The 25490-nt window shown below is 30.2% G+C and overlaps 1 protein-coding gene across 1 annotated transcript; it reads right to left on the bottom strand.

Annotated features, from left to right (window-relative positions):
• Positions 1–999: 999 nt before the first annotated feature.
• Positions 1000–13918, bottom strand: LOC100251722 (proteasome subunit alpha type-3). The gene is made up of 10 exons (XM_002283813.4): positions 13640–13918; positions 13314–13353; positions 13136–13219; positions 10927–11000; positions 6519–6605; positions 6315–6399; positions 6104–6150; positions 5287–5352; positions 1663–1753; positions 1000–1285 (listed from the first exon to the last, which is right to left on the bottom strand). Exons 1-10 carry the CDS (start codon positions 13741–13743, stop codon positions 1214–1216), a joined length of 750 nt encoding a protein of 249 aa, XP_002283849.1. The 5' UTR covers positions 13744–13918; the 3' UTR covers positions 1000–1213.
• Positions 13919–25490: the final 11572 nt, after the last annotated feature.

Below are 25490 nucleotides of genomic sequence, written 5' to 3'. Positions count from 1 at the left end.
GCAATGTTATCTAAAAACTAGTAAAAAAGGGTGTGTCAAAAAACTGGTTTGGATCATCCAACACACACTCACACCAGGTAATTTCAATATTTTAAAGCAGGATCAATGTGTCCCATAGACTTTGAGGTTGTTTGTCATGAACGAAAACTGAGAGCTTGAGACAACTTTGATGAAGATATCTGCAACTTTAACATATGGTACATGTTGAACTTCCATCTTCTTCTACAAGATTTTTTTCCCGACAAAATACAAATCAAGCTCTATATATTTTGTTCTAGCGTGAAGAACTAATGATTGTGCTCAAGTTATCAGACCAGATGACATGTATATTTAGAAACACTCACTTTTAGTTCACCAAGTAAAGATTGTAACCAAGAGATTTCTGTGACCGAGCTTGTCAAACTCCTATACTCTACTAGGGTAGAGTGTCAAGAAACCATATCTGGTCTCAAACGTACACAATAACCAGAAGTAGATCTCTTATCATCTGGATCTAATGCCTAACCAACATCACAAAAATCAACCAAATCCAAATCTTGAGTCGAAGACCTCTTGAGATGCAACCCATACTCCAAAGTTCTTGTCAAGTTCCTAAAGATTCTCTCTTTACCACCTTCCAATGAGCTTCAAGAGGTTCTTGCATAAATTGACAAGCTCCATTCCCACTATAGGCAATTTTTGGGCTAGTAATTGTTACATACCGTAGTGCTCTTACTATGCTTCTATATAGTTGAGCAGTTTCAATAGGATCATTGCCACAGGCTACAAGTCTTTGCCACTCATCGTAGGAGCACTAATACCACTAGCATATTGCATTTTTCCCTTGCATAGTAGATCTGTAATGTACTTTATTTGTGAAAAGTGAGGACTATTAATAGTATGTTTCACTTGAATTCCCAAGATAACGTAGAGTCTACCTGATGCCGTAGACCCTGCACCCTCTCTTACGAACCATATGAGCATCCTCTCTGGCTAAACCGGACAAGTGCCAAATGAACCTTGGAGGAAAAATAGAAAATATTTTAACTGGTAATAATACTGATACATCAGTAGAATACCCATTGTAACAAAAAAATCCACCAATCTGAGCCACACTACAAATTTCACTAGAAATTAAGCATTAATTTGTCACAACAAACCATTTGGGCAAGCCAAATAAAAAAGTTTAAAGAGCAGAGTAGAGGTGGACCCATGAATGCTTAGGTCCGTCCAACTAATCTGCATCCATTTCTTCCAGAGCTGCTTTAGCTGCTGCCTTGGCTTCCTCTAAAAGGTCATCAGGAACCTGGGAAGCAACAATAAAATAAATCATTCATCCACGTGCATAGTAAGATGAAATAGCATTCCCTGTTGGGAGCAGATGGGGGAGGCAGGGATGAGTTCAATGAAATGCAGTTGCATAATGGAACAGCTTTGAGAGGCAACCATCAAAACATGCATTCCAGGCTTCCAGCTGACTTCAATTTGTAAGAAAACCCGCAATCAAATGTTTTTAGGCAGGTGTAAAATTTAGTGCAATGAGTAATCAGAGAAACACAATCAAGGAGTGGTTGAACACCAGAGCTATCCAGCTAGTGAGCATGGGTGCAATCAACAGGGTAGATGTCTTCAAGATATGAGTTAAGTTAATGTTTCTTGATCTTGATAAATTCAAGAGATTACCTTCTGATGCTGGCGGTTTGACTCCTCACAAACCCAGCTCATTTCCAACTCAAATGCCTTGTCCTTGGCCTCATCGTGTACCCCATAAATGCTGCTTACCATTAATGTAAAATAACCATGAACTGGGTCAGAAAAATAAAATGAAAATTTGAAGATCCATTATGTAAGTTTCAGAACATGGAAAACAAATAACCATCTCATCTAGATAGAAATATTCATTTCAGGAAAAGCAAGTGAAAAGCTTCATAAATCAATCAAAGATCTATTGTGTTTGTGATGAAAGGCCTACAGACCCTTAAAGACCAGCTTGGCAAATCATGCTCAGTGAGTTCCAGTACAAGGCCTAAAATACTTTTCACAGGGAACTTGCTACAATAGAAGCAATTTCTGTTCTTTTCATGGAAACAAACCTGGAACATTCCCATCCTCACCCCACCCTTACCACTTGAGTCAAGTGTCAGGGACACGGGTAGAAACAACATCAATAAATCATAGCTTTCTATTAGCAAACTTAAGGCTCCATTAACCGTCAAAAGCTATTTCTTCTGGAACTATTAAGGAAATTTCAGTTTCATAAATTTCCTATCAAGATGATAATAATCACTTTATCTATTCTCAAGTTCTTTTATTAAACTTGAAATATTGAACAAAATTTAAAAAAATACTAGAAGTTGATAACATACTAGATTTGGCCAAAGCTAGCTTAAGTATGCAGTGAAGATACCATGATAAGTCAAAGAACAATTGTTAGTCACCAGTAATCAAATGTGTGTTAAGTCTGAGTCAAGTGCCCCACTGAATATAAAACTCAAATTAATTCCTGTCACCTTCCCATTATACCCACAAAATAAAGGCTCAAATCTCATTCAATATATCATCAGGAATTGCATATCAGCTTCTCAAGTTTCTAACAAAGAACAATTATCCAAAACATGGGCATTTCCAGAAAAGTGATCGGTTCAACCAAAAACCAACCCCAATAGTATTTGTTGGATTTGAGACCTAAGAATGCATAATCACAATGTTTCATTCCATGGACAATCTGCTCAAACAGTCAAATATAGAATTGGCTAGTGTTTCCTCCAAAAAATACATGCTCTCCTCTTGTCATGAACACAGGTTACCTAGAGATGAATTTGTTGCTTGTGGTTTTAAGGAACAAATATTTGATCATGGCTTACTTCATCTGTCCCATGTTTTAACATTTCCAAGTCCACTCGTTTGGTAAAGCTTTTGGTGCTTGATGACCATATCCTTGTTGCCCTCGTAATGGTAAGCCTATACAAAGTACAATTTCCAAACTAATACCAAACATGACCTGCAGTGTCCATGCTACTACTTAGTGGACCAAAATATGGTTTGCAAGGTCATTGCGAATTTCCAAAACCAACACCAATTAACCAAGATCCTTCCCCTCTGCATCAACTGGACAATTTTGAAAGTTTTTCCCACACAGCTAACCAGACAAAAAAACCATAGGCTAGGTGAAGAAGGTGGAACTCCCCTTCCAGGTCCAGTAGGTACCAGAAACTTGTATGAAGCTTGATTCATCTGTCATTTGTTTCACATATTGCCTACAGGATTAGTTAATACATATAGTTTGAGCCAGGGAATTTTCATCATTTGGCAGTTGCATATAGAGTGTCAAGGTATTTGAAGGAATGTCATGGCAAGGGAATTTTCTATAGCAGATTTGACAATGTGTAGATTAGGGCCAATATAGCTGCTGATTGGATCGTTTTCTCACTCATGGGAGTTCTACATTCCATGTAAATCTGTTGGTTGCAATCTTGAACATGGTGAATTAAGCAACAGTAATCAGTGGCAAGGTCCAATGCAGATGCTGAGTTTAGAGCAAAGGAAAATGGTGCAAGTTTATATGGTTAAAGATTCTCCTCAAAATCTGGGCATGGAAATTCAGCAAATTCAGCTACTTCCATATTTGTATCGTGACAATAAATTTGCAATCAAACATAGCTTATAACCCAACACATCATGATCAAACTCTTATAAGAGATGAAGCAGCAATTAAGGAAAAGCAAAAGTCTGAGCAAATTTCTAGTCCTTTTGCAAAGATGAGGGATCAACTTACAAGGCTTCTTATACACAGAGTTGCTAGACAGTATTCCACCAAGTATTAGACAAATTGGCAATGTTTGATATACATGGCCAACTCGATGTGGATAGTTAGGAGCTGCTCTATTAAATGAGGATATTTTTTTGAATGAGGTTATTTTTGTTCAAACATCTGCTCATGTATATGAAGGCATTTTAAGTATCTCTCTTGTTCCCATCAATTTTGTGAGATTTGTTCCTAACAAATGATTGTAATCCTCCTCCCCTCTCTTCCCAGCAGAATCAAGGAAATAAATAAATAAATATTACCAATCTAGCATTTGAAGTAGATCCAGGTTGCCACATCATTTTTTTTTTTGATAGGTGGTTGTGCCACATTAATTTTGATCCTATTATCAGTTAAAAACCAAAATCTAGCTTGCAACAAATGAAAGTCTGTCATCAGATGTTCCTCTTTTCTTTTAAAAATACGAAAATGTGTTTGAGAAATGCATTGAAATAACCCCTCATTTGTAGACACAATGGTTCTCTCATTTTTCATATCTTAGTTCTTTTATTTCAGAAGTTAACCTTATCCTAGATGGTTTCATCAAAGTATATCACAGTTCGGAGTGGAATAGAGACAGGCAATTTGAGCTTTGAAGCTTTGCTTATTATAGTAAAGAGAATAAAGAGAATATACAATCATGATAACTAAACGATCCTGTAAGTTTTAAACAAAATGTAAAAAATCTACCACTGTAATTATAGCAACAATGTCAGAACAAACTATTCTTCTCTTTGGTTGTAGGTGATATTTTAGGTGTCATTTGGACACACTTCTATTTTTACTATTTTTAAAAGTAGAAAATATAAATGATTTCTCAAATATATTTTGAGTCTATAAATATTAAACATGTTTGATAAGTCTAATTTTGTCTTCTTTTTATACCAGAAAAATGTTTGGTAATTATATAAAAAATAGAAAAACAAAACCCAAAAAAAAAAAAACAGAAACTTTCTTTTGACAATATTCTGATAACTTTTTGTGAATTTTAAAAAAATTTCAATATTCACAGGTGAGAAGTCAATATTGTTAGTTTGGTAAAGAAAATAAGATATGGATGTGTTGTAAATGTTAATTTCCCTTTTTAAAAAATTTTGAATCAAAAGAAAATATTATACCTTTATGTTCTTTCTAATTGTTTATATCAAATTTTGAAACAAAGACTAAAAAAACAGGTTTCCCAACATGATTAGCAAAATTAGGTTCAAAGTTTAAATTATAAAAAAAAAAATATACAACCAAGCACACCCTTTTTTATGTTACATCTATTTTTAAAACAGCACTTTGATATAATGGCACTAAGAACATTATGACAAAGAATAATAAACAAAACAGTAAATATTTACCTATAAAAGAAAAAAAAAAAAAAAGAGTAAATAATAGCCCCTCAGTTTAAACACTTTTTATATATTAAACAAAAGTGAAAAACAGTAAAATATAGACATGATCAGTGTCACAAAACGTAACAGGCAATATTATAACAGTAAAAGAATGCTACTCACATCTTGGCTACTTCAATAACCCCTTGTCGACAAGACAATTCAGAAAGCTTCAACTTCTCAATCTCTCTGTCCATAAGTAATTTTAACTCTATATCAGCAATGTTAATTGATTTTGTCAACAAAAAAAAAATAATAATAATAATAATAAAAATAAGCTAGCACCAACAGAAAAATTCTAGATATAGAAACAAAAGATGATAACCCCCATCAACATTTTAATAAGAAAATTATGTAACAAACTATCATTATTACTATCAACTGGCCCACATTTTATCCTATCTTGTTTTCTTCTATTGTAGATGGAAGCAAAGATACTAAGACTTGCTACAGTGAATCCTAGCAATAAATATAGGCAGGACAAATAATTCACATCCAGAGGCCCACAGAACAGTGGCTCCTTTCCATTCAATCAAAAAATTCATAACCATCATACTTGTCACTTCCTATCCTAACAATCATGGAAAAAAAAGGATTTGATGAACATAGAGAAATAAACACTGGAATTCTTTTTTCTTTTTTTTGATAGATAAACACACAGAAAATATATTAAGAAAAAAGGGCGCTTAAGAGGCAACCCAAAGCATATAGGGAGTATACAAGAGTCGCCAAAAGGTAAGAACAAAAAGAAGCAAAAACTCATCAGCCCTCATCTAGAAATAAACACTGGAATTCTGGAAGATCTTTCCAGTACCATCTGGAATTTTCTTTCCTTTTGGGGGGTGTGCATGTGTTGGGGGTTGGGGGAATGGGCGGATCTTTTTTACCTTCAGGATTATCCATATATAACACACAGTCAAACAAATAAACTGTAACTTACGTTTTAGCAGCCTGTCTGCCTTTTCCAATTGCAGCACCAAAGTACCTCTAGAACCAAAAAAAAAAAAGAAGCACAAAATGAAAAAAATTCCCAAATAACACCACCACATAAATTCTGAAGACTGAAAGAGTAGTAGATACATGAGTAAAAGCTCATAACAGAATACATTTGATAACCACAGCTCTACAACTTATGCCAAATATCAACTCACATAGGAAACACCAGAAGGTTCAACCATGTACAATTGTGGTCCATCTCTGTCATAACCTCCAAGAATTACTCCACATCCAAAAGGTCTGCATCATCAGTAATTATTCTCATAAAAAAGAAAAAAGAAAAAGCACATAGACTCCATTTAAAAGGGGAAAAAATAATCAAATAAATGACGAGCAGTGTCATGAGATATTTACTGAACCTGAGCCACCAGTATAGGGTACATAAATGCACATAACTAGCCACTCGTTCGGCAAGTTCCTTCACAGGAATTGCTTCACCATACACACTGCAGAGCCAGCCCATAACAAACAGTCATCAAAACAAAGAACAACATGTAGAATAGTGAATGCTCAGGAATAGAATTATTTGGATGTTGTGACAAGTAGGCCAAAATGCCAAGTTGGCCAAATCTCTACTGAATATGTTAATAACCAATCTTCATTCTGAATATTTTAACTTAAAAATAGATAAGATCAATCTACATTTTAACACACTTCAACAGTAATTTAGAACCAGAACAATCAAATAAAGATACCTAACACCTATTAAAACATGGATAAACAACTGTTCTTCTCTCTCTCTCTCTCTCTCTCTCTCTCTCTTTTCCTTTTTTTGGTTAAGCTCCATTCAAATCTCCTCCTTTGATGGGTAATTTTTTTCCTTTTCTTTTTCCCACTGAGATTCAAGCCTGGAACCCTCCATAGGCCCACCTCAACACCTTACCACTTAAGGTAGGCCTTGAGGACAAGCTGCACTCAAATCTTTCATTAATCTAGCTTTCCAACCTTCAAAAAAAGGTGATGCAAAATAATAAGAATCAAATGGCTTAATGATCAAAACAAGCTGATTTATTTTTCCACACAATGTACTGATTGGAACCCATTAATGATAAACTCCAATTATTTTTTTCTGCTTCATAGTGAATTCAGTGCAAAACCAAAAGACAATGGAGAAACATAAACTGGAGAGGGGCCAAACTCTTTTCTCCTTTTTTTTTTCCCATTTTTTGTGGATAAATAAGAAAATGTATTAAAAAGAGCAACTACCACAAGAGAGTAAGCCAAGAGGTAAAACAAAAAAGAGAGGAAACAAAAAACTACACCTTCCCTCAACAAGAATCCAACCAATCTATGAAATCAATTAGAAACATAGGGCTTCCATCTATGTACACCTTAATCCAAAGAGATAGATTCTTAAGGAAAGATCTCCTCATTTTCAAACAATCTTTGATTTCTTTCCTTCCAAATAGTCCAAAAAATACATAAAGGAGCAGCTCTCCAAGCCTTCTTTTGTTGTCTACCCACAAAAGAGTCATGTCACCCAAGGAGAGTATCCCTAACTGCGGGAGAAATAACCCAGGAATACTAAATAAAGAGAACACCAGCTGCCATAAAATTCTAGCCTTATCACAATGAAGAAGAATATGATCAATGGATTCCGCCTTCTTGCATAGAGCACACCTATTGACTAATGACCAACCTCTTCTTTAGAACTAGTCCAAAGTCAATGCTTTAGAACAAGCCTCCTAAGTAAAAAAGCTCACTTTAAAAGGAATCTAGGAGTTCCAAATTATTCCTAACAGAAAAGGGATGGCATAATCTAACTCCAAAAGAGAATAAAGGGCTCTTACAAAGAACCTCCCTTTGCTATCGCCCTTTCAAACTACTCTATCCTCCTCCTTCCTATTCATTAACTATCCTTGGAGTTTAAACAGGAAATGCTCCACGATATCCAACTCTCTCGATCGTTTAGATTCCTTGTAAAACGGAAGTTTCAATCTCCTCCTTCTCCCCCCTACTACCATAAATCTGCTATTCACACCTCTTTCAATTCAGTTAAGGCAAACAAGGATGAGAATATCAAACTTAAAGGCTCCTCACTACAACATTTATCTTTCCAAAACTTCATTCTACTCCCATCACCCCTTTGGGTTCTTTATTTTATATTTTATCAACTTCAACCAATTCTATTTCTATGGCACAATGAATACTATAGATTTGAATGAGTATACAATATATAAAGGTACCAATCAGTACATATTATTATTTCTTTCAGATATTGTATGAAATAGAAATATACAACTTTTTTGACAAAATCACATATTGTTTTTCTTTTTTTGTTCTTAGTAAGATTTTATGCAATTTTAAATTTTTCATCTCTATATATTTTTTATTATTATTTTTTTTATAGAGTATCATCTAGAGAATAAATAGATCGATAATGAATAGTAACGATTTGTTTTGAACAATAACCAGATGTCTTTGACATCCAACTATAACAATGAGTAGCCTCTTAGTTTTAGAATGGCAATTCCAAAAAAACATACTTCTATGTCAAAAAAGCATATTCATAAAAAAATTTGAAAAAAGAAGGGATGGTGGGCAGCATTAAAGGCTTTTGTGTTAGCAAAATCTCTTTCTATCAGGAATTCAAATAGTTTTTTTGTGTGCCAACTAAATAATCAAACGTTAAAATAATCTGAATCATTAGCTTTCCATTTTTTTTTATAGGCAAACCATCTTTTTTCTTTCCTAAGACTAACTTTCTACTCCATTCCGCATTCAAATACAAATTCATTTGTGCATTTATGCAAAGTACACATGATTGTATGTATCTAGCATGCAAATGTTAAAATAGGTCATTTCCTTCAATGGTTGTTATGTTGACTACATCACTTGGATACTTCAATTGTGTTAGAAGCTTTCTGGTAAACCCTGACCACATCATGCAAGGCATGTGATGCGGATAATATGTCCAATCAAGCTAGTTGATCAGCAATTCAAAAGCATGCTCGGGTGTTCAGTCAATGTTGAAATATTGTCCAGATAACATATTGATGTGTTTTAACATGTCACTTCAGACACTTTGGTGGCATTTCCCTTTTTTATTTGAAGTCCAAGTACACCTAAATTTGTCTGAAATCAAAATAAAAATTGATATTACAGTATCAGAATGTCGGCCAAGGAGGTTGGGATTTAAGGTTTGTGAGGGATTTCAATGATTGGGAGTTGGATATGGTAGGTAATTTGCTTCATATTTTGAGGGGCTACAAACCTACCTTAGAAGAAGATGCGGTTTATTGGAAAGGGGGAAGAAACGGGCAGTTTAAAGTCAAGGAAGCTTACAACTTGGTGGTTAATACCATGGCTAACAACTTTCCGAAAAGTAACATTTGGGTGGATAAAGTTCCAACAAAAATTTTGTTTTTTGCTTGGGAGGCCACTTGGGGTAAGGTGCTTACGCTAGATAGGCTTCAGAAAAGAGGGTGGCAACTCCCAAACCGTTGCTTCTTGTGTGGCTGCGAAGAGGAAACTGTAAATCACATCCTCATACACTGTATAGTGGCAAAAGTCCTGTGGGATATGATCTTTGCTTTGTTTGGTGTTCAGTGGGTCTTTCTAGAAACTGTAAAGGAGGTCTTATTGAGCTGGAGGGGCCCTTTTGTAGGGGAAAAAAGGAAAAAGATATGGAAGTCTATACCGTTGTACATTTTTTGGACTCTTTGAAAGGAAAGAAATAGATTAGCTTTTAGGGGGGGGGGGGGGGTGATAGCAATTCAGAAATTAAAAAATTCTTTTGTCTGTAATTTATGGTGTTGGGCGAGACCGTACAATGGAGAAAGTTCGTTGTCTCTTATAGGCTTCTTGGAGTGGATAGCCTCTAGATAAGGGTTGGTGGGGTTTTTTTGCTTTCCTTTTGGTTGTGAGGCTTAGCTAGTTTGTATACTCCCTGTATACTTTGTGGCTTTTTGGCCTCTCTTCAATATATTCAGCGCTTATCTATCAAAAAATATTTCTGATAAAGTAATTTTTTATTTTCTCTATTTAGAAAAAATATCTGAAAATAAAAATTAATTTAAAAAAAAATGATACAAGAATAATTCTGAAATCATAATAGACTTCACAAAGAAAGTGCCTTATTCTCATTATAATTCCATGTCAATAATTCTAATTTACTGACTACGGATCAGGGTACTTCAAAATCATCATTTTTATAGGCAAATTGATGATAAATATACCAATAAAAGCACCAAAAAGCAGGGTTGCAACTCATTCCAAAATTTCTTGAATTAATTTTGTCAGTAAATGCTATGACTATTAGGAATTCTGGGCCACAGACCATGAAACATATATGGCAGGCTTATACTACAAGGGTTTGGGACCCTGAGCATCACAAACAATAGGCTATATCATTCAATCAATGTAGGTCATCATCATCATCATAATAATAATAATAGAAGCAAATAAACAAATTGATCAGATGTTGGATGTTTATGTGTGGGTATGTGTTGTATGTTTTCAGATTTTTTAGCCGAGAGCCAAGCAAAAATATGGAGTTCTCTTGAATGTGGGAATCTATCTTTATGCACTACCATCCATGCAACCACAAAGGACCATGTGCTTATGTGTTGCGAGAGGAAGAGAGAGTGATTGAGAGGGAATAGAGGGAGGATGAGAAGGGGTAAGGAGAGAGAGAGAGAGAGAGAGAGCACATCACGTCTAGATGTTTACAACTGTCAAATTTAGCAGTCCTTATTCAGTGGAGTTAAAAGCATATTTGAGATACATGTGTGTGTGTGCGTGTGTGTATACAGCTAGAAAGCAAACCTTTGATAATTGGTGGCTTCAGCCTTGGCTCGTGCAACAATTTGCCTCCCATCTGCAGCTAGTCCGGCTACAGCCTGTAATTGGAAGAACATCAGGAAGAATGACATAACAAAATCTGAAAGCTCTTTGAAAAAACAACACCAAAACAATTTCATTCTGTAATTCTTTTTATCAAATTATTATGAAACCCTCTTTACACATCAGCCTGTTCATGACACAAACGTGCAGTTCCAAGAATTTGGTCAACTAATAAAATGTGTTCTATCTTTTGATCAGCAAGAAAATAATAAATTAATGAATGCCAAAGGGGTATATCATCCAAGTGCACTGGTAAGTATACAAGCAACAGCAATAAGAAAAAAGGAAAGCGTTAGATAAGCAGAAAGAAAAGGCAAAAACAGAGACCTCAGAAATCCCTCAGTTATCAATAAAGTACAAAAACAAAAAGAATAAACTCTTTCAAGAACCCCTTAACCAAACAAACAAAAAGTTCAAGAAAGGAGTTTTTCAGTTACATCTTCAATATTTCCATGCCATTAAAAATCCAGCTGCTCGTTTTCCTCCAATCCAAACACACAAAGCTAAGCATAATAGTGTTGTCCTCCACATCCTCACCCTCTTTTTCTCAAACTTCACATTACAACTACACCTGGTTTCATAGATCCAGGTAAACCCTAAGTCATCCCAAAAAAGAATAAACACTCATTAAGAGGTTCAGGCATAAACCAAACCACCCCAAAAAATAATAAACTCCCAAGACCAAAGGTTGTGCACCATAGAGCAGAGACTAAAAATAAACTTACTTTAAGGGGCACAATATCTCTAAATTTCCATGACTAGAAAGAGTGCTGTTTCCTTTCTATAAAGTGCCTTGGAATGACTTTACTGAAAAATAACCATCCTTTGACCATACCCAGGAAAGCCTATCTCCCTAAAATAAAACCCCAACCAAAACCTTGCACCCACTGCACTCCTTTTTCTCCCAAAAAAATAAAAAATAAAAAATCAAATGCGGCTGTAGAGAATTTGATTTGAGTATTGCTTAATCAAGAATTTAACAAAAATGCCAAATGAAAAATAGATCAATTGTTTTCAGTTCCAAGGAAATTTGTAATAGATCTACGACATAAAGAATTGTTGTTGACAATTTTAAAACTAGAAGGAAATTTTAGAATTCTAATGAGAATGAATCATAGTCTAAAATGGCCCATTAAAAAATATAATAATCATGATCCATAAATATCCATTAATCATTGTCTAACAAGGGGAATCATTAAGCATAGTGGATAACTAAAAACAAAACACCCAACATAGTACTCTTCAAGAAAGATTAAATTATCTCTAACTCTCAATGATGAAACTCCTTTAGTGTACCATCTTCAATCCATCAACCACCACAATTGCAACTTTGTGACAGTCAAATACTCTAAGAGATAATAACATTCAAAATGAAAGCCTTCTCCAAATCTTCCAAACATGTTGGCATGGAGTTGCCCATAGATGTAGATATTTTGGCCCTTTTAGAAGGACTTCTGGGTATTTCAAATCTCTTAATAGAAGAAGATGTAACTCTATCATCTCTTTGGTGTCAAAAGGGGAAAGAAAGGAGTGTGGAAGTATGATGAGTGGTTACTCTCAATCTTTTTACATATGGGATGTTCTTGCACTTGGATTTCTCACTCAGCTAAGCAGATAGTGGAGGAGATAGATAACATGTGTCTCACAATTAAATTCCTTTGCAGGGGATTTTCTACCACCTTGAGTTTTGTTTGCTGTTTCTTTCTTAGGCTTGTTGCTTTGATCCTCCTCTTTTTTTCCGGCTTGGAGCTTTGTAAATGTCATCCTCATTTCTTTTCACCAGATTATATACGTCCTTGAAGGATATCTCATCCTTTTTACTTTCTACTTCATTCAATGAAATGAACTGTTGTTTCTGCTTTTAAAAAAAATGAAAATCCTTGTGCTGAACTAACTGCCCTCTTGGTAGCTAAACCTACTGTTCTTGTGATGGAAGAAAAAGGAAGAACAAAATTCACAATGTGCCAATGACAAAGCTAGAGGGTAATGATGTTATCAGTAGGGTTGTTATCGAGACAAAAAATGGCATGTCCAAATTTAAATATTGAAAAATTCTCCACCAACAAATACTAACAAAGAGAAAAGAAACACTGAACTCGAATAAAAATTATGAGCAAGCATAAAAAGTTACCATGCCAGAATGGCGATGCACAGAATGAATTCTTCTATTGGAACCCGGCAACATCATCTTGGACGCTATAAGCTTCTCTACTCCCTAAACCCCGCAACAACCAAAATCCAACATCAAAAAAAATCCCAAACACCAGAAAACAACAGAAGGAAGAAAGAAAAATCATAGAAACACTCACCAAGACAATCCCATCTTTGCATTTAATCCCAATGACAGTCCTGGAACAACAAGAAAATTCTAAAAACCCTCCATTTGGTTACCAAAAAACGGAAGCAAACAAACAAAACAATCCGAATTCCAAAATCCCCAACCAGACATGAAAGCTCAACCCCAGTCCAACTCCAACTCCGCCAAACAGCTGTATTTCTCATTTTTCCCTCCCCGATCCTTCAAGTATCACACTTAAATTTTGAGGTTCCGTTCATTTCTCCCACCCTTTCTTAGCAACCAAACAGATGATTTAGGTTAAAAAAAAAAAAAAAAAAGAGAAGATGGAGAATTAACCCGCTGTTATCGACAGCTTTGGCGGCGTATTCGATCTGGAAAACGCGGCCATCAGGAGAGAATGTGGTGACAGAGAGATCGTATCCAGTTCCTATGCTGCTCATCTTTCCACTCTCCTTCTTCCTCCTTTTCTTTTCCCAATCTCTCCGGTTCTTTTTCTATGTAGACTGAGGTGGCTTCGTTCTCAAGAAATAGGGCAGGGCAGATGTTGGGTCGACTACACTTGATCCCTACCTCTCTTCCAATTTGGGGTTTTTTAATTTATTTTATGTTTTCAGTGAAAATACATCCAACTTAATACTTATTACTTACTCGTTTATATTGATTTTTAATTAAATTATATTTAAATTATTAATTTTAAATTTATTATTTAATTCTTTCTTTAAATACTAAATCTATTTAATAAAATTAACTTAAAATTTATTCCAAATTATTCGATTAACTTATTTATCCTTATAAATTATAATTAGGTAAAGAAGGTTATGTAACAATATAGGTTGTGAAGTAATAAAAAATATCATAGATATAATTAAGATAAATAAAATTAAAAAGGTAAAATAAATGTATAAATTTAAGAATAAATTAATTGTTTTACTTATTACTTAAAAATTAATTTTTTATTTTAAGTCATATCATTAAATTATTTTATTAAATATACTTAATTTATTTAATAACTTAAATTAAATTATTAAATTACTTTAAATTATTAAGTTGATTTACCTTACACCCACTTATTCAAAAACTTAATTTGATTGATTCTTTTTTTAATTCATTTTATTTTCAATCATTTTTAATCCCTTTAAATTATAATAGAAATGATTTTACATTTAGATGAATTGAATGTGTTGTTATATCTTAGCTAGAATAGCATGAATTTATTGTTAATTTTTAGCCCAAAATTTGTTTTCTATTTTTCCATTGTTTTTTTTAACTTTATTCAAATTAAATTATGTATGTACAGGAATTTAAGTATTCATAAGATTTTAAAATAATTTTTAAAAGTTAAGTTGGAAACTTTTAGAAAAAAAAATGTTAAGAAAATAAATTTCTTATATTTGATTGTAACATAAAAAAATATGAAATAAAATCAAATAAAAATAAAATGAGTTAAAAACTTGTATATTTTTAAATTATTTAATCCGGATATAAAAAAGTTAAATTAAATTAAATGAGATTGAAGTAAAACGTAAAAATAATTTACTAACTTTAAATTTATTTTATATTTTGTTTTATTTTTTCTTTTATTTTCTTTTCCTTACATTTTCCTTCAAATTTTTGAGGAACCAAATTTAGTTTTAAGTTATATTTGGTAAAGGAAAATGCAAATGAGAGAAAATAAAAGGGAAAAAGTAGAAAAAAAAATAAAAAAATAAATTTAAAATCAATAAATTATTTTTATATATTATTTCATTTTTTTACTTATTTAATTATTCTATATAAATATTAAATAATATAAAAATATACAAATTTCTTAATAATTTTAATTATATTTGTCTTTCTTTCATATTTTTATAATAAAACCAAATATGAGAAATTATTTTCTTTAACATTTTTTTTGTTTTGTTAACTTTTTTGGAGAACCAAACACAATCTAAGTGATTTTCTGTAAAAACAATTTTGATGGAAGCACTAATAATAAAAAGTGTTGTAAAATTATTTTAACCGAAATCATTTTCAAACTTTTAGTTAGAATCATATTGTAAATTAATTTTCATTGAAATTATTTTTTTAGTTTTCACTTTCTTGTATGTTATCATTTTTTTAATTACCAAAATATTAACTATTTAGGCCTTGTTTGATAACTATTTTTTAAAATAGTTTTTAAAAACTATTATTTAATATTTTGTAGAACGAAAGTCTATTTGAGAACTTGAAATGTTTTTTACCTGTTTTTTATATTTTTATGCCTAGAGTTTTATTTTAATCATTATACATGTTTTTATAATTGTTTTTTTAAAGCATTTCTCAAAAAACAAATGAAAACTACTAAAAGATATTCTTTAAAAACTTATTCTTTTGAAAAATTGAAAACTATTCTTAAAAATAGTTACCAAGCAAACCCTTAGACTTTTTTTTTGTTATTATTATCAAGGTAAAAAAAATCCTAATAAGTCTTAAATGGTAGAAACTTGCCTTTAAAATAATAAATTTAAAAATGATTTAAAATACATAAATACTAAACAATTTTTAGTATTTCAAATTTTAAATATGTTCATAATAGGTCTCTTTTTAGAATATAAGGTAAATTTTAATTTTCATAAGACTTAACATTAGAAATTAATTTGGGATTAATTCATGGAATACCTATTATATATATATATATATACATATTCTAAAAGGCTTAAAGTTAGAAACTAATTTAGGGATTAATTCATGGAATACTTATTCACCCACATTCCCTTGTATTAGACATTAAATTTCTCTCTCATATATAAATAAATATATATATATATATATACATACATAAATAGTTCATTTTATTTTGAACTACAATTTATTTTTTTAATCATTTTATGTTCAAAATGAATAACACAAAAAAAAATAAAAAAAAATGGATGAGAATGATAAATCTATAATCCATCATATATTTATATTTCATTAATTGAAGATTTTCATATCCTATTTAAAGATGATATGGAAAAAAAGTTCGATAATATATTATAATGCTTATCATATCTTCGTGAGATGCGATAAGTAACAAAACAAATTTTTTTATCTCATTATCAATCAAATATAGGATACGACATATTACCTCATTTTTTTCTTATCACATATTATATAAGATCGATCAGGTATGACTCATTTTTTTCTTATCACATATTATATAAGATCGATCAGGTATGATTTAAGGCTATGTTTGATTTGATAAGATATGATATCCATATCATATCTCATTATAAATAATATTTAAAGGTATTATATAAGATAGAATAAGTTTTGTCTTAATTTTATTTAATTTATAAAAAGAATAAAAATTGAATAAAAAAAATAATGCATTTCAATATTTATTTAAAATAAATATTATATTGCATTACAATATTTGTTATTAAAAAAAGTATCTCTCATTTTATAATTTATAATTCAATAAGTTATTTTTTATTTATTTGTTAATAATATTTATTATACTGTTAAAATATACAAAACAATTTGTGAATATGAAATAATACATATATTAGTATTATTTTACAATATATTTTATAAATATTTTTTAGTTTTTTTTTTTTAACTATAAATTTATTTTTCAATCAAAATTATTAGTGTGAAACCAAAGTTTGGTTAATCTCGGTTTTGATAATAACAAAACAAAGTTTATAACTAATGATTATATTTCAAGTGTGTTTAGGCAAAACGATTTTTAAAGTGGTAATCATAAAGACAAATCAAGTAAAAAAAGAAATCATTAAGAAGAAAAAAACCTTAAAGAGAAATATTTTTCAAGATCCAAGCTTCATAAGATCTCTTTGTAAGGTTGTTGGTGCACTAGAATTTTCATGCATTACATTCTTTACTTATGTACCAAAATCATCAAAGAGTTTTTTCATTTTAAATCCTTTAAAATTGAATGATTTCATGTTTTCAACTAAAATATTGTGTCAAAAGTTTTCCAAAGTTGTTTAAAAAGTTTTAAGTTGAAAAAGTTGGTTGTTGAGCCAAAAACGACTCAATCGATTAAACCGGATGAGGAACTGGTCAACCCCTAACTCAATTAGTTGAGGGGTGTAAAAAAAAAAAAAAAAAAAACCTTATCTCTATTCCAGAACGGTTGTTCAATCGGTCGAGGTCCGGTCAAGGGGCAATCGAGGTCCAATGATCACCTTCCAAGTATTAAATGCTAACGGCTAGCCGTCAACCAGTCGACCCCCCATTTGATCGATCGAACCCCTAATGACTAGTTTGGCTTTTTTCCTCTATAAAAATGCTCAAATCTTCATTGTTTCAAGAGTTTAATCTTCCTAAACATTTTTTTTTTAATATATTTGAGCATTGAGAGAGTATTTTGAGTGTACCATTGTTCTAAAACTTTGCATATTATCAATGCATCATTCAATCCTAGTTTACTTGTATCATTTGAGTATAAAATTTTGTACTAGAAGTTTGCGAAATTATTTGTATATCTTTGAGAAAGAAGAATCTAAGTATGATGTATCACTTAAGGATTCTCAAGTGTGAAGTATCACTTGAGGGGTTGTTCAAGAGTGAGATATCTTTTGAGAAATGTAAAGGGTGCTTAGAGCCAAAAGTCCAAGAGGGTGAACTGGAACCATAATCCAATTGTTTTTACATTGTTTTATTATATACTTACATATATTTGTCTTGTACATTTATATAGTTTAAATTTACAAAAAAAGACCATCACCCTATTCACCTCTTCTCTAAGGTGATTACCATAGGTTTGGATTAGCTTAATTTTTCTAACAATTTGTTTTGTAATTGAGTAATATAAAAAACATGGATGAGAAAAGTAAATTTGTGATTTCGGGATATGTATATCTATGGACCGCATTTTTCATGTGCATTCCCACTCGAATGACTAGAATTGTTTTTCATTTATTTTTGAAAAATTAATTTTTAGAAAAAAAAACTTGGAGTCACCACTTATTTTAATTTTTTTAAAGGAAAAACAAAATAAGAAAGAAAACCTTGTGTGACTCCTTATTTGTAAAAGACATGTCTGCAAAAAAAAAAAAATCTGGATTCAGGGGTCAAGTTACCTATTGGGAAGGTACTGTGGTGAGTCGTAGCACCTTTTTAAGCCAGTATGCACACGGTCTCTACTAAATGAATTAAGGAATTTGCGACAATTAATTAATTAATCATAGATACAAAGATTAAAAGAACGAAACAATATACACAAAAATAATGATAAAATGAAATTACAAGAATGTACAAAATAAATGACAACAAAATTATGCAAATTGATTTATTGAACTAATTAAAAATTTTAAAAATTACTTTTCTAAAAATTTCAGAGGATTTTATTAAAAACAATTTTGAATGAGCGATTACAATTTATTTATTTACAAAAAAGAGTCAATTTATTTTCTCAATTTTATTTGTATTCAATTTCCAGAAAAATTATTTACACTTATTGTATCAAAAGAATTTATTGAAAAATTTCAATTTAGGTACAAAAATTATTTTTACTTACGTTTACTAGAAAAAAAAAAAGAATTTTTACAATTTTATTTACAAAATTAATTCAATTTGTTTTTATTTAAGAAAAGTGATTTATTCAAATTAGTAAAAAAAAAAACTTTATTTGCTAAAGAATTTTTAATTAAAATTTATTTTTTGGGACAACTTTATTTACAAAACAATTTTTGGACAATTTTTATTAAATAAAGAAATTTTTGGACAATTATTATTAAAAACAATTTTTCAAATTCTATTAAAAACATTTTTTTTTTTGGATTTTTCTAAAAGCATTTTTTTTAAAAAAATTTGTTAATAAAAAACTTTTTATTATTAAAAAGAATATTTTAAAATTATTATTTTATTAAAACATATTTACTAAATTATTCATTTTATTTAAACAAAATTTCTGATTTGCTCGATATCTAATTCTGTACACAACAAGTAAATATATATAAATAAATATTTACAAAAACTAATAAAAAGAATACCAAATAAAAGTGGGAAATAAAACGTATATAAGTTTACAACAAGTTCAATATTCCATTTATAACTCTTTGAGTCTCACTTTCTTCGATGAAATTTCGTGTTCCACATGTTATAAATCCGTATTCAGCCAACAGAATTGCAAAATGAGTCCATGCAAAAATAAAAATAACTCAAATTTAATATTAATTCACCAAAGTTTAAAATATGACAAATCAAAATAAATTTAATTGGGCCTAAATTTAATATTTCATACTTCAAGCCTAATTTAATATACAAATATAAATCCACAACTAAAACCAAACAAAATTTAATATATAGAGCCCACATGCAATAAAAAATAAAAATAAATTTAATTAAACTCAACTAGATATCCAATACGCATACCCAAATCTCAAAACTCAAACATATTACCTACAAACAAACATAAATGCATAAGTCCATATCCAAATCTCAAAGCCCAAACATAAGGCCTACAAACAAACACACAAGCCCAATTTCAACAACAATCACTATTAAAATCAAAGGAAAAAAAGCTTATACAATTCAAATCGTGGAAGGATGAGAAAGTGAGAGAAAGTTGAAATGGAAGAATGAGAGAGGAAAAGAGGGAGTCGCCGGTAGTGACTCGCCAATGGCGATTGGCCGGTGGTCCTGTCGATGACAGGAGAGATTGATGGGTTTTTTTTTTTTGGAAAATAGAAAAAAAAATGAAAAAGGAAAAAAAAATGGAATGAAGGAAATGAGGGGAGCGTGTGGCAATGTAGTGTCTGGAAGAAGAAGAGCAAGTGGAATGAGGAAGGAGAAAAAAATGGGAGCCAGCCATTGCCGTGTGTGGGAGGAGGTGGGGGGAATAGAGAAAAAAAGAAAAGAAAGTAAAAGGAAAAAAAATAAAATCTAGAAGGGAGATGGAGGGTTGGTGGTCTTGGGAGTGGGGGGAGGTATGGGAGGAGAGAGAATAAGGAAGTAGGTGGAGTGGTTGGGGGAACAATAAGAAGAGAGATGAAAGAGAAAATAAAGAAAAAAAAAGAAAAGAAAGAAAATGAAGAAATAAATAAATAATAATAAAATAAAATGTAAAATAATAAAAACTAATAATTAGATGGTGAGTGGGCAAAAAATATAAGATGTAATCGAGATTTAAAAACTAAGAATAAAATTTGGCTAAAAATTAATGTAAAAATAAAATTGAGACAAATTTTGAGGTCTACAATATCTCATATATTAATTTAGAATTATTGTATTCCAAGTATAGAGGATATAAAAAGTCAATGATAATGAGATAATATATCTCACCACTTACTCTTTATTTTGTTTGATTTAAAAATGAGATATGAGAAGTGATAATATATAACATACCACGATCTATCATTTACTAATCATGAGATAAGATTTATTATAATATTTTTTATTCATTTATTGTGTCCAATTAACCAAACATGACCTAAAAGTTTTTAAGTGTTGTATTTAATTTTATTTTCCGTTCATTTATATATGGTATAATAGAATGATCTTCTTCATCCATTTGTATAGGCATGATTAACTCAATCACATTAAAATCTCGATATCATTGCGCATGTATTATTTTATTTTTGTATTATTGTATTAGCATGTATTGTGTGAGCATTTAGTTAGGTTGGCAATTCGGAACAAAATTCTTAAGTGTCTCATAACTTGGTTTCTCCAATACTTCTTTGGACTATTTGCCTAATGAAGATCAAGTCGTTGAATTTGCCAAGGGATCAAGGTATATAGTTGAGGTTGGAGTTGAATGAAATTGAATTAACCTTGTCTTTCAAATTGTGGTTTTTCTTGAAATATATTTTTTTGGAGCTCAAGAAGCTTGGGAAGTATTTTTTTTTTTTAATTTTTTATTAAGGATTCAAAATGCCCTATCCCAGGATCATACAGCTTCCAGGTCAAATCAATCTAGGTTGTAATTTCTTGATCTCATTTCATCAGTTGGATCAAGGGTTTCTTTTAACTTAAAAATAAAATTTGCTTTTTGAATTGTGTCGGTCATCATTCCCTTGTGTTTTTTCTTACCTAATTTAGGTTGTTTGGTTACCAAGAAAATCCAATTTTCTTATTGTGTTCCAAGTTGTTTTCAATGATTTTCTTGAGAAAAAATGAGTCGATTCTTTCATTGATTCATCTCTCACTTTCTAAACTATTTAGATTTAAGTGAAAATCCAATTTCTTCTTGTGTGAGCTTGAAGAAGATGTCGAGATGAAACTTGATGAAGATGTTGAGTATGTTCCAAAAGATAAAAGTATGTCATTGAAATAAGAAGCTATTGGTCAAATAGTTCACGAAGGATTAGAGGACTTGAACTAAGTAAATCCTTGTACACATTGTTTGTTCTTCTTTATGGAATTTTTGATTGATTGTAGGCTTGTGGGGCTTTGTTTTTTTATCTCAAAGGTTTTCCATGTAAATTATGGTGTCACTACCTCTCTCTCTCTTATCCTACAAGGATTATTTTCAGTTTTAGTTTTTCACTTAATGCTTGTGGATATAAGTTGAATAAAAGAAGAACGAGCTGATGTGTGAGCTTATTTGGATATACTAGATATTTTCTTTGTTTATCTTGGATATAGTTATTTAGTATAAATGGAAACTTGTGTTAATGAAAAAATATTCTTATAAATTGTATTGGGAAGTGTTGATGCATTTGCGTGACTTGCATTTAAAAATTATTAGGAAAGTGTTGTTGCATTCATGCTTACATGCGATCTTTACTTTGTGTTGTAAAATATTTGTAGTGAAAAAAAAAATTGTAAAGAATTCTAAGGTTAGATAATTTATGTTGAGAGATTTTTTAAATTGTTCAACAACACCTATTCACCCTCCTTTAGGTATAGTCCAGTTTTTAGATTTACCTTCATGTTGCATTGACGTTTCCATTGACATAAAGCAACACAATAAGTACTATCAAAGCTCAAATCAAAATTTTAGTAAAAAATAGTCTAACTTATCAATTTACTTTATAAGGGAAGAACACATGGGTATTTATTGGACAAAAGAGTTTTTTAATGGATGTCCATGTAAGTGTTTTATTATTTGACACATCCTTAAAGACCATGAGTGACCTAGCCTATTATGCCAAAGGATAAAAAAATTTGGGTCATTGAACTTTTGGTTCACGATAACATGTGACTTAATAGATTTTATAGTCATATGATATAACCAAAAGAAGAAAGTCGAGAGTTGTTTTTGTTATAAGCTTTAAACTAGAAATAATAGAAGTAATGTAAAGATATTTTACATTACCTTCATTCATAGTTTCAATATGAAAATCATTTTTGTAGATATCTTTAAAAACTAAAGAAATTTATTCTAGATTTGTTAAAATATAAAGTATCATATAAAATCTAATTCCATTTGGTAGCATAATATTTATTCTTTTGGAGCCTTCAATCAAGTTTGTGATACTATATATGATACTAATATCAGCGTTTGCTAACATTAAATTGAAAAAGTATTTTTTATCTCAAAAAATTGTACGCATGGATGCATACAATGATGAAAATATCGATAATCACGGATATATGAATTATTAGATTTTATGGATATATTGTGAAATATTGGTAGATGTTTTGACAAAAATAAAATAAAGTCAATGAAATGAAAATTGATCAAAACTTATGAAAATGTTAGAAAAAATTCAAATAAATTATATAAAAAGTAACAATAGACGTTTGAAGTTATTTTGTTGAAAAAATTTAATAAATTACCATGATAATTTTATTTATGAATTTATATTTGTTTTGAAATTAATTAGTATATAAAATAGATAACAAGATAAGTAAAATTAATTAATTTATAATATTTTCATTTTAATTAATTTATAATATATATATTTAAAACAAATAAGATTTGGTTGAACGGTATAGGTTATTCAGTACAAATCCAAAAACTTAGGTTTGGTCTTTTCTCTTATATGTTATAGTATTTGTTTTTTTAACTGTAACTAACAACACAATCCTACATCCAAAGTTTGAAAGAAAACAAAGCTTTATAACCTCTATTTAAGGGTGTCTTGTGTTATCATAGTTAATAAGTGTGGGCTTGGGCTTAATCTAACTCTGCCCATTGGATGTAACTAAAAAATTTAACATGTATGGGTTGATTGGGCTTATTTTGACTATGCCCGTTGCATAAATTTTAAAAAATTTCAACTTTACTAATATAAAAAAAAATTCAAATTTTCCTGACTTGGATTTTTCTTAAAAAAAAATTGTTAATTTTTTTTTAAATCACTGATATATTTACAATATTTCACCGATTTTCCACGACAATACGGGTGACAAGAGAAAAATTGTCCATATTTCACCAATTTTCCACGATGTGGATTTTTCTAAAAAAAAAATGTTGGTTTTTTTTTAAAATCACTGATATATTTATGATATTTCACTGATTTTCTACGACAATGCGGATGACAAGAGAAAAATTGTCGATTAAATCAACAGTCTTGATATATTGTTGATATATCAATGATTTTCCCAATGTTTTTTTTTTTCGATTTCTCGCCCATTCAAGCTTTCAATGTGGAATTCCGTGTCTCATCTGATATTCGAAATATCATTGATATTTCATCAATATTTCCCAAAATTTTAATCCTTAGTCACACGGTTTATGAAATATACATTATTATCATTCATCTTAAGAACCAAATGAATTTCAAATATAACTAATATTTGAGGGAAAAAAAACATAAGGAGTTAAGTAATGATGATATAATAAATATAATAACAAAATATAAAACATAGGACATAACAATATATTAATTGATATAACAAAATATAAAGTAACATCCATCAATGCAAGTATTTCTATCATTTATTAAATAGTCATTTTTTCACCAAGACATTCAAAGAAATCAATATCTATCAAAAGTAAGTCGGATAAAATACATTACTATTAGTGAAATTCAATTTAACCTTTTTTTTTTTTTTTTTTACTTTTATTGATACTTGGTAAAAGTTGACAAAATATTTTGGCATATGACATATAGGCGATTAATGCTCTTTTATACCACACCTATAATAATTCTCGATATGTTTCACTTTTGGTAATATTATGTAGTTTATTTTGTTATGCCAACTTTCACTTTAGTATTAATGATCAAGGGTAGAGATTTGTATTCGTTTATAAGAATAACTTATATTCATTTTTAGGGAATGAAATTGTTTTCTTGTGTAGTTTGGCACCATACCAATATGTGAATTTTTTTTCTTTACATGGTTTCTAGCTATGTGAAGAATATAAAATTATTTATATATAGACTCCGATTATAAATAAATTACTTTATAGTAATTTCACACAACTTTTAGTTATGTTTGTCAATAACTTCTAATTATAGGTATATTTTTATATAACTTTTGACTATACAATAATTTGTATGTAAGATTTAGCAACAATGATATCAAATGAGATTTATACACAATTTTTGTCCATAACCAAACAAAACAATTTGTTGTATAGCTTTTGGTTATAATTTACAAGTGACTTCTAGCATTAAAAATGATTTTTACATAACTTCTAATCATACAATAATTTGACACAACATTTGGTAATAATGATATTAAATGACATTTGTGCATGATCGAGCAAAATAATTTGCTTATAGTTTCTCATTTTATATAACATATGAATAAAATAAATAATAATAGAAATATTTAAAATTTATTCTTTATTAAAAATCTCAAATTTAGAATAAGAGAATTACTTTCAAAGCAATTCATGTTGATAATGTGTTATAAAATAAGAATAAACAAAATGGGGGACACGAAGAAGAATATATGCATGCATAAAAGTTGTTAGAGTCCTCTTATTAAAGACTTCATAAAATTCTTACATTAATACCTTGATTTGCTAATATTAATGAAAAATATTAAAGGACTTATAATTATGATATTTTAATACAAGCATTTACAAAAATATTAAACTTTTTTATGCTTCTTCCACCTTTATTAGATTTGCTTTCTTTCTTTCCCCTTGAACTTTTCATCATCTCGTTGGGTTCTTCATTATTACTTTCCCTCGAATTTTCCCTTGTACTTCTCACAATTAAAATAAAGCCTACAAAAATGTAAGAAAAGGCTGAAATTTTCCAAGAAAATGGCAGACAATGATACCCTCCAAGCATTTACAAAGGTGTGAAATTAGAAAGTTTTTGAGTAAAAATCAAAAGCCAAAATGAACCCAAAGGCTCAGAAGGGCCAAAGG

Source organism: Vitis vinifera, chromosome 8 (genome assembly GCF_030704535.1).
Source record: "Vitis vinifera cultivar Pinot Noir 40024 chromosome 8, ASM3070453v1".
NCBI classification, from domain to species: Eukaryota; Viridiplantae; Streptophyta; class Magnoliopsida; order Vitales; family Vitaceae; genus Vitis; species Vitis vinifera.
This window is presented reverse-complemented; position numbering and strand designations above follow the sequence as displayed.

Bases quoted from the DNA above. Each gene is read 5' to 3' on its own strand.
- LOC100251722 (XM_002283813.4), bottom strand. From the start codon at position 13,743: ATGAGCAGCATAGGAACTGGATACGATCTCTCTGTCACCACATTCTCT. The intron at 13,354-13,639 runs GTTAATTCTCCA...TTGTTGTTCCAG, and splicing joins AAAGCTGTCGATAACAGCGG to GACTGTCATTGGGATTAAAT. The intron at 6,400-6,518 runs GTTCAGTAAATA...CTGATGATGCAG, and splicing joins ACCCTATACTGGTGGCTCAG to ACCTTTTGGATGTGGAGTAA.